Here is a 15,378-nt window from a genome sequence, read left to right on the forward strand (position 1 = left end):
ATGGAAATTAACCTAGCACATTAGGACAAATATACTCATGAATTTCTACTTGTAGTTCTGAATATTTGCTAATGATCCTTCAGATCCAAGATATGCATCGATTTCTGTTTAAGCTCACCTGTGAATTGGAATTACATTTGCTATCAGAGGGATGTGTGGGGATTTGATCAAGTTGTCAGTGAGTCATCATCTACATGGTAATCAGAGCTGTTCTAATTTATTACACGATATAATTTAATACTCTGAGACAGAACTATTATCTCCATTTTAGAGTGGAATTTGTATCTGAATATAGCATTACCAAATTAGTGAATACTTAAAATTTTTTTAACTATGGCAGTGTCAATGGTCTCTTTATAAATACTATGTAAAAAGTGGGAACAAATCAGGTTACTAATAGTTTCATTCTAAACAAGATACCTACTCTCCAAAAAGTATAGGACATAAAACAAGTAATCTATGGAGAAAAATTCAGAATGGAAAAAGAAAAGGAGGCTTCTGCTTGTTAGATAACAGAAGACATGCTATGATTATAATACCAGTACACATAGGCAAATTGCAACAATAACACTATTCGTTTTTTGCATTGCTGGACTTCAATGAAAGTAAGGAAGAAGTTCAAGAGCACAACCAAATAGCCGAAAGAACAGTGAGGTGAAACCTGAGAGAGCTAAAAGCCAGCATTTCCTTGGGGCAGATGTCTACACCTATGACAGGATCTGAAGCATCTGCCTCTGGTCTAACATAAAGTGGGAGAATGATCCAGAGACTTTGCATTAAGGACTGACAAGGCTATAGGCCAGTGGTGGTCCTAGTTCTTGGCTGAAGCTAACTCATCTTCACTGGAGGAAAGCATGAAAGGATTTTAATCTAAAATGGAACCAGAGGATATGAAATGGAGAATCTGATGCATGTGCCCCAAGCAAACTAATTCTTAAAAACTAAGAGACTGATTTCCTGCAAATGCCTGGTTTACAGAAGATGGAAACTTATCTCCTGACCAATGAACATCTGCCAAGAATCTCTCCCCATCCTCGAGCCAATGAACTTACTGCTTGGACTCTGGTTGGATTTCCTCCCCTTTGCGCTCCTTGTCCGTAAATACAGCCTGCCCCAAACCCTCAACGGCTTCACCTGTAGCTTGCCACAGATTGTATTTCTGAATTGTAATTCTTTTGCTGTTCCTGAATAAACTCAATTTCTGGTAATTACAGCTTGCCTCAGTTTACATCCAAAGTTCCTAGCCCACTTGGCCTCATGTCATAACATATTTAGGAAGCTCAGCCCGGGTTACTGCTGAGTGCTTTGGTAGTCTATTTGGTAACAGACATGTTGGAATGCCTTGTATTAATTTATCCTCTTTACATACTCTGTCTTATGTAATCATTATAATTTTTTTCTTTTTTTTTTTTTTTGCTGAGGAAGATTCACCCTGAGCTAACATCTGTTGCCAATCTTCCTCTTTTTATGTGTGAGCTGCCACCACAGCATGGACCCTGATGAGTGGTGTAGGTCCGCACCTGGGAACTGAACCCTGGCCACTGAAGTAGAGCACGCTGAACTTAACCACTAGGCCACCAGGGCTGGCTCTATAATTTTTACAGAAACAGAATATAATGCTGAGAAAGAGTAAAGTGAACTAGAGATTTTAAGTGACACTACTGGATTTGAACAGGCTTCTCCCTGATCTCAAAGACTGCTTTCCCCACAAGGAACATCACCTGCCTTCTAAGACCTCTGGAGTTTTAAATCAGAATCGATCCTGTTAAACCTTTCACTGAAGTTTTCTGTGTCTTTCCTCCACGACCATGCTTTCATTTCCTCGCTGGCTATACTCCGCTCATATGGGATTTCTCTCCATTTTTTGAAGATATCACATGCTTCAACTGGAAATCTTCACATTTGATGACCCTGAAGTCTGGAACCACCACCATGATCACCCTCCCACTCCAAAAATTTGCTAAACTAACACCGAATAATTCTTTAGATTTCAGCTAGAACAACAGCAAGAAGAAACACTATCTCTGTACATTTCTACTTTTCTAGACTAGACTAGTTTTGCTCCCCAAGCATTATACTTACTGCGCTTGCAATTCCCTTCTTGTAATATTCATTTTATTTGTAAATATTTTATTTATTATTTGTTTTCCCAGATTAACTTGGTAGCTCTTTGAGGTAGGGGTTATATTCATAATGTTCACCATGGTATACAAGTTCTTAACACAGAGTCTGGCACAAAATAGATGTGCAGAAGACGTGCATCACCATTGAATACATATAAATGTAAATATAAGAAGAATGCAGAGGACAGGACAGTGCTCTTACTTTTTTTGTGTGTGAGGAAGATTAGCTCTGAGCTAACATTCGATGCCAATCCTCCTGTTTTGGCTGAGGAAGATTGGCCCTGGGCTAACATCCCTGCCCATCTTCCTCTATTTTATGTGGGATGTGGCCACAGCATGGCTTGACAAGTGATGCATCAGTGTGCGCCTGGGATCCGAACCTGCGAACCCCGGTCCACCGAAGTAGAGCGTGCACACTTAACTGCTGTGCCACCGGGCTTGCCCCAGTACTCTTAATTTTTGTAATATCTACAGAAAATCTGCAATGGTCATACTCATAGTTTATCAATCCCACAAGATATCATCTGAATTTCAGTAATTATGAAGCTGAAGAGGGACTCAATGAAATGTTTACATAGCCCTTTTTAAGGCACAATATAAATATGTAAATAATTTCAAAAAACATACTAAGTACTGTATATTGTATTGCATTATTTTTGAAATTAGCGATGCAGAGTAAATTCCAATTTTTTGCTATATTTTTCTCTCTTTTTTTACATTTTTATTCTGTTTTCCTCATTACTTTTCAAGAAAAGAAAACACAATTTTAAGATAAAATCTTAATGCTTGTTTAGATATCATATAAGTTAATAAGATGTAGAAAATACTCTCTAAGCAGTAAAAGCACAATGCAAATACGAGAGATTACCTTGAAAATATCCTAGCTGCTCTTTAAATCCCTTGAAACATTGGGCTTCTATAAGTTTCTGCTTTACCAGGAAAAATAGGTTCTTTAAGGTTTGGTATTAAGTATTAGATTTTTATCTTAAGTTTAAGTGATATAGTTAATGTCCAATTCCTATAGAGCTAAGGATATGGTAAGAATTCCTCAAGTTTCCTTCAAATAATTTTTTTTCTGTTTTATTTCTTATTTAATAAAGAATATCTTATTTTTATTGATGCAAAATTGGTATATAACATTATATAAATTTCAAGTGTACAATGTTATAATTCAACATCTGTATATACTACAAACTGATCACCACCAAGAGTCTGGTTACCATCCATCACCATACAATTGACCCTCTTCACCTACTTCATTCACCCCCCAACCCTCTTCCCTCCTGGCAACCACCAATTTCTTTTCTCTCTATCTATGAGTTTGTTTTTGTTTTTTTTTGTCCATTTGCTTTGTTTTTTTAGATTCCACATATGAGTGAAATCATATGGTATTCATCTTTCTCCATCTGACTTAATTCACTTACTATAATACCCCCAAAAGTCTGTCCACATTGTTGCAAATGGCAATATTCCACTATTTTTTATGGCTGAATAGTACTCCATTGTATATATGTATACCACCTCTCCTTTATTCATTCGTCTTGGCTATAGTAAATAATGCTGCAATGAACACAGGGGTGCACATATCTTTTCAAATTAGTGTTTTTGTATTCTTTTGATAAATACCAAGAAGTAGAATAGCTGGATCATATGATAGTTCTTTTCTTAATTTTGGGGGGAATCTCCGTGCTGTTTTCCATAGTAGCTGAACCAATTTACATTCCCACCAACAGTGTACGAGGGTTCCCCTTTCTCCACAGTCTCTCCAACTCTTATTTCTTGTCTTTTTGATAATAGCCATTTTAACAGGTGTCGGGTGATATCTCATTGTGGTTTTGATGGGCATTTCTCTAATAATTAATTGATGTTGAACATCTTTGCATGTGCCTGTTGGTCTTCTTTGGAAAAATGTTGATTCAGATCCTCTGCTCATTTTTTTAATTGGGTTGTTTACTTTTTGTTGCTGAGTAGGAATATCTTTTTCAACTCCCTGCATTATCATGCTCTTTTAAGCCACTACTAACTAGATAAGTGTAAAAATAACTAAATCATGCTATTATTCAATTCTAAATGAAAGAGATTCAGAATCCCTAAGAAAGTTCAATTTTTAAAGAATTTCTTCAATCTCACAAGACTATTGTGTAAGACTAGAGAAATTCAAAAGCTGGCAAACAGTTTAACTCAATAGACTCCATATTCTCATATTATTTTTGCAATAGCAATGTAAAGTCACCAGATTTAAAACTTTGAATTAGTCATGTCCTTTGGCTCTTTAATAGTATAGTGATTTTTGTATTAATTTTAATTTATTGTTTATTGTTCAATCCTAGTCAGAGGCTGACCAGATTCTATTAATCTTCTGCTCCTCCCCCTCCCCCTCTCCTCCCCTCCCCCTCCTCCTCCCCCTCAGCCTCCTCCTCCTCCTCCTTCTTCTTCTTTTTAGGACAAAATGTTATCATGTGCAGATTTGCAAATGGAACTGATCTTGTATAGGCACTCTTTTTGCAGAATACAGTGTTCTTTAAAAAAAAAAAACTCACTGACCTTAAAATTTGATAAAGGTGTATAAAACCACTACCCACTTGTGAAATCTGAGACTTGGATGAATGCATTTATTGAAGTCACTGGGAATCAGGGTATTTACTTTTATGGGTAAAATGAACCTACTACAAAGTTACAATAAACTTTGCATGCTCTGCTACAAGAGATGACTCATTATGTCATGTGGTGAATGTTATTTGGTATTTATTACTGTCATAAGGATGACTTCAATAGAGGTTAATAGATCGTTTTCTTAGTTTGGAAAAAATTTCTTTGCTAAAATTTCTTTACTAAAAATTTTTAGTATCTGATAAGATATTTTCTGTTTCACAATGTTAAAAAAAGATGGTTTTAAACCACTATCTCCTTCCTTTGAAAACTTCTGACACGTTCTCTTATGTAATAACATATATTAAAGAAGGAGTGAGGAATGGAGGGAGACAGATAGGGAGAGAAGCAGGGAGGGAGAGAGAGAGATTAATGCCATTTCCCTAGTTCTTAGAGCAAAAGGTTATTTACTCTTTTTAACTGATAGTTATGCCTTTTTTATATGTTAATACTCTAATATTGATTTAATTTTATAGTTACTAGAAATCAACATCCCATTAAACAGGAGTTAAACTTTTCAAAAAAGTAAACTAGCAAAACCTATCTAATAGCCATGAGATATCTTCTTGACAGACAAAAAATGGGAATATATGCCGTTTTGTGTGGATTACATAAATTGTTTCCCTTTGGCTGCTATTTTGGGATCTCACTTCACAATGGTTGAAGTAAGTTTTGTTGCTTCCTTCTGAATCTTTAATAACAAGTTTCCTTTAACAGAAGTTGAATATGTGACCACACTATCTTGTCGCCAACTGGATTTTTTACATGTACATTAAATATATTATGGATAATTATATCACTTATTAAATCCAAATATATGACATTTATATTATTTGTCTTGTGTACTTGTGCAAGAAACTTAAGGCCTACATAAGAAAGGCTGAAGAGAATAAATATTTATGGAGATTTTTTCCACTAGCTATAGGAAAACAAAACCGTCAAATGTATATGTGCAATTTTTAAATAAATCATTCACTTCCTTTTGAAGGGCAAAATTGATAACACAATCAAATTTGTAAATTATAACTGCCACAGTTATACTCGTTTAAAATTGTGTATTTATTTGTCTGGCTTCTGTAGGAGAATCTCAACTCCTCAAAAGCAGGAACTCTCTTCTTTATAATATTACTTTCAGCAGGCATGTGCCTGGCACATTACATTTCCTTAGAATCGAAATGTATTTCTCAATATATCCAACGAATTATTTGGCCTATGTTTTCTAGGTAAGTGCTTTAAATCCCAGTTTTCATTTTACATGGGATTTAAAGGTGAATGAGAAGCAGGCGGAGCAACTACAAACTGGAAATAAGCTATGTTCGTTCTTTTTTTTTTTTTTGTGAGGAGATCAGCCCTGTGCTAACATCTGCCAATCTTCCTCTTTTTTCGCTGAGGAAGACTGGACCTGGGCTAACATCCATGCCCATCTTCCTCCACTTTATATGGGACGCCGCCACAGCACAGTTTGCCAAGCAGTGCGTGGGTGCGCGCCTAGGATCCAAACCTGCGAACCCGCGGCTGCCAAAGCAGGGCACGCGCACTTAACCGCTTGCACCACCAGGCCGGCCCCAGAGATGTTCTTTCAATTTTTCCCCTAGTATTAAATCTTAATGGATAAAGCAAAGTTAATGTGAGGTTTGTTTGTATTATGCAGATTACAATATTAAAATCATGTCATGGTATGATACAGGGTGCATATTATATATAGATCTAGAATTATATACCTTTGTTGTTGTCCATTCCTCCTACAGCATACAGAGTTCCAACTGTAGACTTTCTAGGTTTAGTTCTTGGACTTTGCATTAAAGTTCTTCTTTCTGGCAATAGATGATATTTCATTGCTTCCAGAATCAGCTTTTGACATTCCAGATCATTTTTAAATAACGCATGGTTTTCTAGGTCAGCCAATATCTGTGAATAATACACAATTACTGTTAATAATGCTGTTTAAAGGAATGAGCATATGATGTCAGTAGATAAAATTAGAAGCTTAATGCCTAAGATATTACCCCTGTATTAAGAGGGATCAGAATGTAATAAGAATTAATTACATTGAGAAACAAATATGAGTAAAATTCATGGCTTCCAAGAGAAACAGAATGGATATTATTTTCGATTCAATATTATTTATCATTTTACTACAGTTTATAAAGGAAAATCTAGAGATCATTTTTTCCATTCCCTTTTCTCCATTAAAGCTGTTTATAAATCAAATAAAGTTGCCTATGTTGACCACAAACATGTCTGGAAAAGGAAATTAAAAAACAGCCTTCAACAAATTGGGTCACAACAAGCTTATCATAAATATTCATATATTTGCTTAAAAATATTCCAGGTATAGTTTAAACTCTTTTCAAATTAGAAAAAAAAATCAATAAAAATGAAAACAAGTATCCTCATAACATCTGTCTAAGCACGCAAGCAGTTGTAAAGCGGTGTATCAGGCAAGGTAATAGTTTCCAATAGTGAAGCTAAGAAATTTTATACCAAATACCCAGCACCTGAGTGAGAATTAGAGCGAGACCAGCAGACTTAGGCGACATTATGTCTCTCTTTGATACACCTGGTTTTCATCCCCACAGATTCTTCTGTGTACATTTCTTTGAACACATTCAAAGTATCTTTCCTTTTCCTCTTCTGTTGCCATTTATCCTCTTTTCCCTTGGTTCTTTCAACATCATTTTCTCTTTCATAATGAATTAGTTTCATTTCTAGTGACAGTTAAATCTATCACATAGAGTTACAAAAATCGTAAGTAGAAAATTTAACATTGACTCATTGACATTTTCTTCTACATTGGTAAGACAGTGTACCACATCTGTACACAAATATTTATTGAGTGAATAAATTAATAGATGATGGCAGCATATAATTAAATAATTAATTTTAACATTATAATTTTAACTTTAAGTAAATTTATTTAGCCATTGTAACACATAAATTTCTGTTGGAGGTGACAGGAAGAATATAAAAACACAGCAGATATCATATATAAGATGTGGGAAAGATAATAGAATAGCTCTGAGGCTGAATAAGAAGTGTAATGTATTAGAGCTATCAGATCCTTTGGAATATAGAAGGGAAAATGTTTAATTAAATTCTTGGCTCTGTTTCCTTTCTTGTATACTAAAACCTGAGTTGCCTTCCTATCCACTTTCATCCTGAACACTAAATAAGAAAAAGAAAATAGAAAAAAATCGTGTGGAATAGGATAGGAGATCTCTAATGGCATTTTTTAAAAGAACTACTTTTTTACTCTTTTAGTAAAATTTTTATTTTTAACTACCAAAGAGAATATCTATTTCTAACAAGATCTCGCGGTCTTTATAAATTAAAAAAAAAAAAAGAGAGAGATTTAAATATGACTCTTGGTCATTTGTGTGTAAAATATGTTTTTCCTGCATCTAAGCCTTTTCCTTTCCTTAAAAGAAAAAATAATTAGTCTTTACAGTGATAAATTTATATATGGCTGAAGTTGGCTTCCATCAATTCTCTTTTCTCTCCTTCTTTCCCTTTTTTTCACCTTTTCGGGGAAACTTTGGGATTGGTTGATCATAAGAAACTGTTCCTTCATTAGGAGGACACTCTAGGAATATGTTATCTGGATAAACAGCTAACAAATTCCAAATAAAAGAGAAAAAAGAGAAAAAAATTCAAAAGATATGTGCTTCTTTTGTATGTTCTTCCCTGGAAAACTATAACTCATAATCAAAAAGTTTAACTGGGAGTTTGGGTAATGGCTTGAATTTTAAGTAAGTAGATTCATGATGTAGATGTAAATATCTTTAAATTTTGACATGAGTACAGAGGATCATTTACATTAAAAAGAGTTCATATACTAGTCCTGATATTTAGATGATACTTTTAACTAATAGCTTAAAAGTAACTCTATGCCTTCTTGATTTTATCACCGTGTTAAAATAATGCTAGCACAATATTTTAATAAATACAAGACTTGGGTTTCATTTCTCATATTTTAAACTTTAAAAAATTTGTACATTAGTTGTGTGGGTCTAGGATTACAAAAATACAAATTCGTTTAAATGAAATTTCGTGAGTATAAAGGTTTAATCTTGTGAATTCTTGTAGTCCTGCATTTCAAAAAAGACATGATGTTGGTTTACATTATAATTTTTATTTCTTTGAACAACTTTAATACAATAGACTAATAATAAATTGATTAATGATAATTTTTTGATTTTTAAGTAAAAGAACGTTGCAAACATTGGTCACTGAAATATTTCTAAAATTTTCTAGTTCCTTATTTTGTATATATAAAGTCAACATAGATGAACAGAATGTGCAACATGTTTTAAATGTTAGTTTATGTGATAAAATTTGTTACAATGAAATAAAATGTGTGTTCTTGAAAAAATGAGTTAGATAGGTCTTGTTTTCTTTTTTTTTTGGTTTCCTTTTGGCTGAAAAGTAAAACTTGGTTATTCAAGTTAAATTATATAATTAACACAAAAGGTACAGAAAAATAGGAATATGTATACAAGGTAAAATATTATTCATTTGTTTTTTAAGGAAAATATTATAGTTTATAAAATTCAATACCATGATATATACATTGATGATACAGCTAAAGCTAAAAACAATTTTATCATCTGTTTGAATAGCTAAATATTTATATATTTCTAAACACACGTGCAAAGATATATAACAATTATTTCAAAATTTTTATAAATAATAGAAAATTATAAAAGAAAATTTTAGGAATTCTGTAAAAATACAGTATAAGAGGACAGTCAACTCTAAGTACCTAGGTTTATAATACTTTCAAATAATTTTTAAAGGGAAATGACCTGCTTAATGTCCATAGATGTATGCATAATGAAAAGATATTATAAATTGCTTATTTCAAAGTATGATATGGAAGATATATAAAATAAAATTAAAACTTGCATTTTATTTCTATAAAATAATCAAGATATTCTGTACTTAAATAATATTTCCCATTTTATTAACAAAACATTGTGTAAAATTTCTTAACTTTGGCATACTCCTAATCATTTGACAAAGTTCTTTATTTTGAAAGAAATCGAGTTCTTCATAATCACTGTTACTTATTATTGTGTGTTTTCAAATTATTACTTGTAACTATTTCTTGCTTCTGAATACTATGACTTGTCTCTGTATTTCACCTCCTTGGACGACAATTTTTGGGATTCTTATTCCATCTCAAATTCAGACACAGATTCAAAATAATAAAATGGTTAAGCTGTCTCTCAAACTTGAACTATGTTTAGATTTCTGACAATAAGCCAAGATTAACACAAATATTGCTACCCCCTATAAAATGAAAGATTGTTTTATTTTTTACATTCTTCAATTTTTAATACAACCTTAAGTATTGTGAAAGCTCCTTTGCTTATCAAATTTAGGAAAAATATCAATATGTTTCAGTAATTGTACACTACCTAGAAACATGCTCATGTTTATATACAAGAACTTGTACAATAATTGTCTATGAATTAGATTTTTCTCTTAGAACACAGCATACCAATGCCCTTTCCAATCAGAAGTAATCATACTATAAATTATTTTATAAAAGAGAAAAAGCCCATGAAGTATCACAATATCTACCATTAGCTAGTATGTGCTTACACTTAGAATAGTCATCAACTACATCATTATAAATTAATTGTGTATTAAACCTCAAGAAAAGACCCCACTATCTGCAAACCAATAATGTTAAAGAATATTTTGTCATCTAGAAGACAAAACAGAAATAAAAATATCCAGAGACTCAATATGAAGGATAGCATAGAGTATATTAACAACATTCTGTAAAATTCTAAGAGATTCACCTTGGATCTATGTCAGCTGGGCAGTCACTTCACAGATATGCCCTATCCCCCTACAACCTTGGTAGGTTTTCTTTGTGACTAATATGACCAGTGAGTTAAAGGATAAATCTGTAGCTGCAGAATAGAACATGGTCAAGAAATGTATATGAGAACCCCATGTATGATATTCAGAATTGACTAATATGAAAAATCAGAATAATTTATCCATTAATAGCTAGAACTTTCAACAGCAACTTTGTTAGAGCATTCCAGTTGCCAGAAATGTCATGAACTTTTGGTTGGAATAAATGTTTTTTGCAATTGTGTGTATTAAAATGTTATTGTCTTTTTTTGTGCTCTTCTTAAAGTTTCTTTGGCTTTATCAGTAATTTCAGTTTGATTAGAAAAAAAGAAATTCAATTTTTAAGACAACATTTCTGAAAAATGACCACTATGTTTGTTACAAATAATTTGAATGTTGATGGTTTGAGAAATTGAACCACGTGCTTAAAATAGCCACACTGTTTAGCAACATGAAAATACATAATGAGTGTTTTAATCCTGTGTGTTTCCACATAGACACTCCTCAAACTGCAGTTTTCCAAAAATGGTTATATGAATTTATTTCAACAGCTGGTAAAAAATTGAAAATTATAGCTCTGAAAGTATTGCTGCATAAAAATGGGATGCATTATTCAAGTAGCTAGATCTTGCATTGTTTTTCCAAACTCCAAATATGAAAATAGGATAAGCTTTCATATCATTCAAAAAATTGTCTTCTTTCTGTGTATATATATATATATTTTTTTTTGTGTGTGTGAGGAAGATCAGCCCTGTGCTAACATCTGCCAATCTTCCTCTTTCTTTTGCTCAGGAAGACCAGCCCTGGGCTAACATCCATGCCCATGTTCCTCCACTTTATGTGAGATGCCACCACAGCATGGCTTGCCAAGCAGTGCGTTGGTGCACGCCCGGCATCCAAACCAGCAAACCCCGGGCCACTGCTGCGGATCGCGGGTACTTAACCGCTTGCGCCACGGGGCCGGCCCCTTCCTTCTGTATATTTACCTTAATGTGTCAAAGAAAATATTCTCTTGGCTAGAATCTTTGTCATGATTCTCTGCACTAACTTTCATGTATAGATACTCCCTTACAATTGTAAATAACTCGTTCTCTTATTATAAGCAAACAAAATCAAGTGCATGAATTTATTTGTGCTGTCCAACCTATTTTATTACATAAAGGGCATACAACTCTAATTTTATAGTAAAAGTCAGAAGAAATTTACATTATAAAAATTTGTGTTATAAATAACCTTAAAATATCATAAAGTAATGCTATTAAAAATTATTACAGGGCCGGCCCTGTGGCTTAGCGGTTAAGTGCGCGCGCTCCGCTGCTGGTGGCCCGGGTTCGGATCCCGGGCGTGCACACCAACACACCGCTTCTCTGGCTATGCTGAGGCCACGTCCCACATACAGCAACTAGAAGGATGTGCAACTATGATGTACAGCTATCTACTGGGGCTTTGGGGGAAAAAATAAATAAATAAAATTAAAAAAACATTAGGGACCCCCTGCCCTGCTGTCTAAAAAAAAAAAAAATTATTACAGCAATATACTCCTATAACGTTAGTGGTTGGAAGTAAGAAAATATCTATATTGTAAGCTATTTCTTAAGTAAGTTTAATACTGAATGAATGAAGACACAATTTGAAAGGCAAGGCAACTAACAGAATCTGTACAAAGTATAGCAAACATATCTATACTTTACATCTTGTCAGGGAGTCCATTGGAAAATGGAATGCAATATCGAATAAACACTTAAAGAAAGATAAATTTAAACTTACTATGGACCAAAGAATGTATTAACTCTTCTAACACTATATCCTTGGACTACCAAGGTTATGTAAAATTCTCACATTCATAACAGTGTGACAAAATTTCATGTACCCTATGTTATTTCATATTTCACACTTTTGTTTTGCTACTGGGTGTTATGCTAAAAAAAATCAACTCTATAAAACAAGTTTTGAATTTGAATCTATAAAACAAAATTGATTCCTATTAGAACTGACAGTCCTTAGAGAACAAGTGACAGTTTCATACGTAGTCTTTCAAGTTTTCTGCTGAAGAAATGAATAAGATGAATAATAAAATATTATCATATGCAGTAAGCTGCAGGAATAAATGATTTTCTACTGCAATGTCTTATAAATAGGTCCGATACAAACAAAATATTTTCAAGTATTTTTATTAAGCAGTTTCTAAGACATTCCACAGGGAAACAATGATTTAATGGTCATACTCAGTGCTAAATAAACCCTGAACCAGTTTAATAGTCAGGGTCAGGTGCTGGTTAAGGGAGAGAGTTCAGTTATCACGGAACTTTGCAGCAACGCAATAAATGGTAAGCTAATAGGTAGGACTGTCACTCTTCACGAGGGAAAACCTAAACTGCCTCATGCCTAGAGATATTTTCTGTATATATATATATTTCCTCCCTTCAGAGAGATTTTCAAAGACATAGAGAGATGAAAATGTATCATTATGCTGACACCTTGGCAATATAAGTTAGTTGGTTTACCAATGCTCACAGCACTTCGTCAGTTATTATTTGAGTATCTGTTGCACCTGGAACAGCCTAAGCTTGCACAAGAGGAGCTAGTTCAACTGGAGCCATAATCTCAACCTTCCGCCTGAAAGAAACGATTGATATGAGTGGATAGATCCTCATATTACACTTAAAATCCCATTAACATCAGTTGAAAAGAATTTTGGCAAAGGATAAAATCATGAAATTTTAAGAGACTGAAATATCTTCACATACATTCTACTGGCATAATCACTACTCTGGCTAAACTACTTGAGGATATTATTTGTATTTTTTTGTGTGTGTGAGGAAGATCAACCCTGAGCTAACATCCGATGCCAATCCTCCTCTTTTTGCTGAGGAAGACTGGCCGTGGGCTAACATCCGTGCCCATCTTCCTCTACTTTATATGGGACGCCGCCACAGCATGGCTTGACAAGTGGTGCCTCGGTGCCCGCCGGGGATGGGAACCCCAGGCCGCCAACGTGGAGCGCGTGCACTTAACCGCTACGCCACCGGGCTGGCCCTTATATTTTTAAGTAAACGAGAAAAGTCGATACAGTACAGTTTTCTATATTCTTTTCCTGCACTCTCAGTTCAAAAGGAAAACACAAATTCCTGACACGCTAAAGCTTACATCAGATATATCTGAATGACTCCTGCTCAAGTATTTGGGAAAACAAGAAGAAACCATCTATGAAATAAGGAGCAGGTTCATTAATTTTATTCTGAATACAGAAATAGTTGATTGCCTTAAGATGAAAAATAATTGACTAAGCTGACAGTACAAATAGAGAAGAATAATGACATAATCAAAATGAATAAAACTCATAAAATTAACTCAAATGATAGTTCTTATTAACGACAAGTGAAATGGGTTTTATGCTGCTATAATTTATGATTAACTTTTATGTATTTAACATGAGTTTGCTGTTCCATAGGTAGTTTGAAAGCTGAAAATTTCTAAAACTGAAATAAGTGATCCTGTGCCCTGAATGAACATCACCTTCATCCTAAAAAATTTCACTGCATCCTAATTAGGCTCTTGACCTTGCACACATACATGCATTCATTCATTCGTTCATTCATTCATTTAGCAGATATTTGGTGAGTGCTTATTTTGTGCCAGGTGCTATATAGGCCCTGGATACCTGCAGTCTTTCTCACCGCTACTCTATTCTACTCAAGCCCACCCTCCTCTCCACCCTCGAACACATTTGTTAATTACTCATGTCTAGCTGTATTCAAAAGCATGCATTAGTTTTTTTATTGTTTGCAAGACATTATTCAACATCCTCAGACTAGCATGCCAAAAATTCTATAATACAACTCCATTTTAGCAACTCAGTCACTTTCCACGATACCCTATGCATATTTTTCTGTATTTCACGTTTTAGCTCTTCAGATCTCTTTCCTCTTATCTGAATAGATCATGCCTTAAAAAAAAAAAAAAGTAATAATGGTAATGATTTTTTCCTCTGGGGCTTCTATTAAAATACGACCCAATTTTCTGAGTCAAGTTTAAGTTCTATTACTTCCATGAGGACTTATCTAGTTGCTCAGGCCACAGTTGACACAGTTTATTTTTATCGGTCATATCAGACTTTAATCAGTTGTCATCTGTGCAGTCACTTAAGGACCTCATATGCATGCTAAGTCATAAACTTGTAGGAAATCAGGAAAAATGTCTACACCTTTTGTTGGGTACCATTAACAGGGTTATTGGTTCCTGGAATTGCTCAATAACTACTTAAATGATTGATCATTTACTATGATTAGAGTATCTATTAATTTATTTTAAATAATGTATTCAGTATTGGAGTTTGAAAATACATATGCACAGGCAGAAATATGTTCAATATCACATCTCAAATTACATGCATAAAGTAATCATCTTCATAAATATTTATGGTCTTTCAGAAAATTTTTGTTCTTAATTTATGGTCTTTCTTTGCTTAGTGACCAACCAAATATCTATATTTCCAAACGATTTATCCCAGACTCAGCTGATGACATGCTTATTTCCATTCATAGTCAACAGCAAAATTCCACTACACAAATAATTGGGGTTCTCGGACACTACTGTAAGGCAACTTGACTTTTAAGTAAGAAGCACTAAGCTTAGATGTTCCACTGACAGTTCAAACTCACACATTTAAATCTGAACTTATTCTTTCTCATTACCATTCTCCTTCCTGTATTGACTTATGTCTTCTATTTTTAAT

The 15,378-nt window shown here is 33.8% G+C and overlaps 1 protein-coding gene across 2 annotated transcripts in view; it reads right to left on the bottom strand.

The window, feature by feature from the left end:
• Window positions 1–15,378, bottom strand: part of KLHL1 (kelch like family member 1) — a 351,208-nt gene that overhangs the window by 88,668 nt on the left and 247,162 nt on the right. For both annotated transcript variants that reach the window (XM_058547700.1, XM_058547699.1), the window contains one exon: window positions 6,494–6,680. In XM_058547700.1, the coding sequence (XP_058403683.1) occupies window positions 6,494–6,680 (187 nt within the window). The remainder of the gene's footprint in view (window positions 1–6,493; window positions 6,681–15,378) is intronic.

Source organism: Diceros bicornis, chromosome 9 (assembly GCF_020826845.1).
Source record: "Diceros bicornis minor isolate mBicDic1 chromosome 9, mDicBic1.mat.cur, whole genome shotgun sequence".
NCBI classification, from domain to species: Eukaryota; Metazoa; Chordata; class Mammalia; order Perissodactyla; family Rhinocerotidae; genus Diceros; species Diceros bicornis.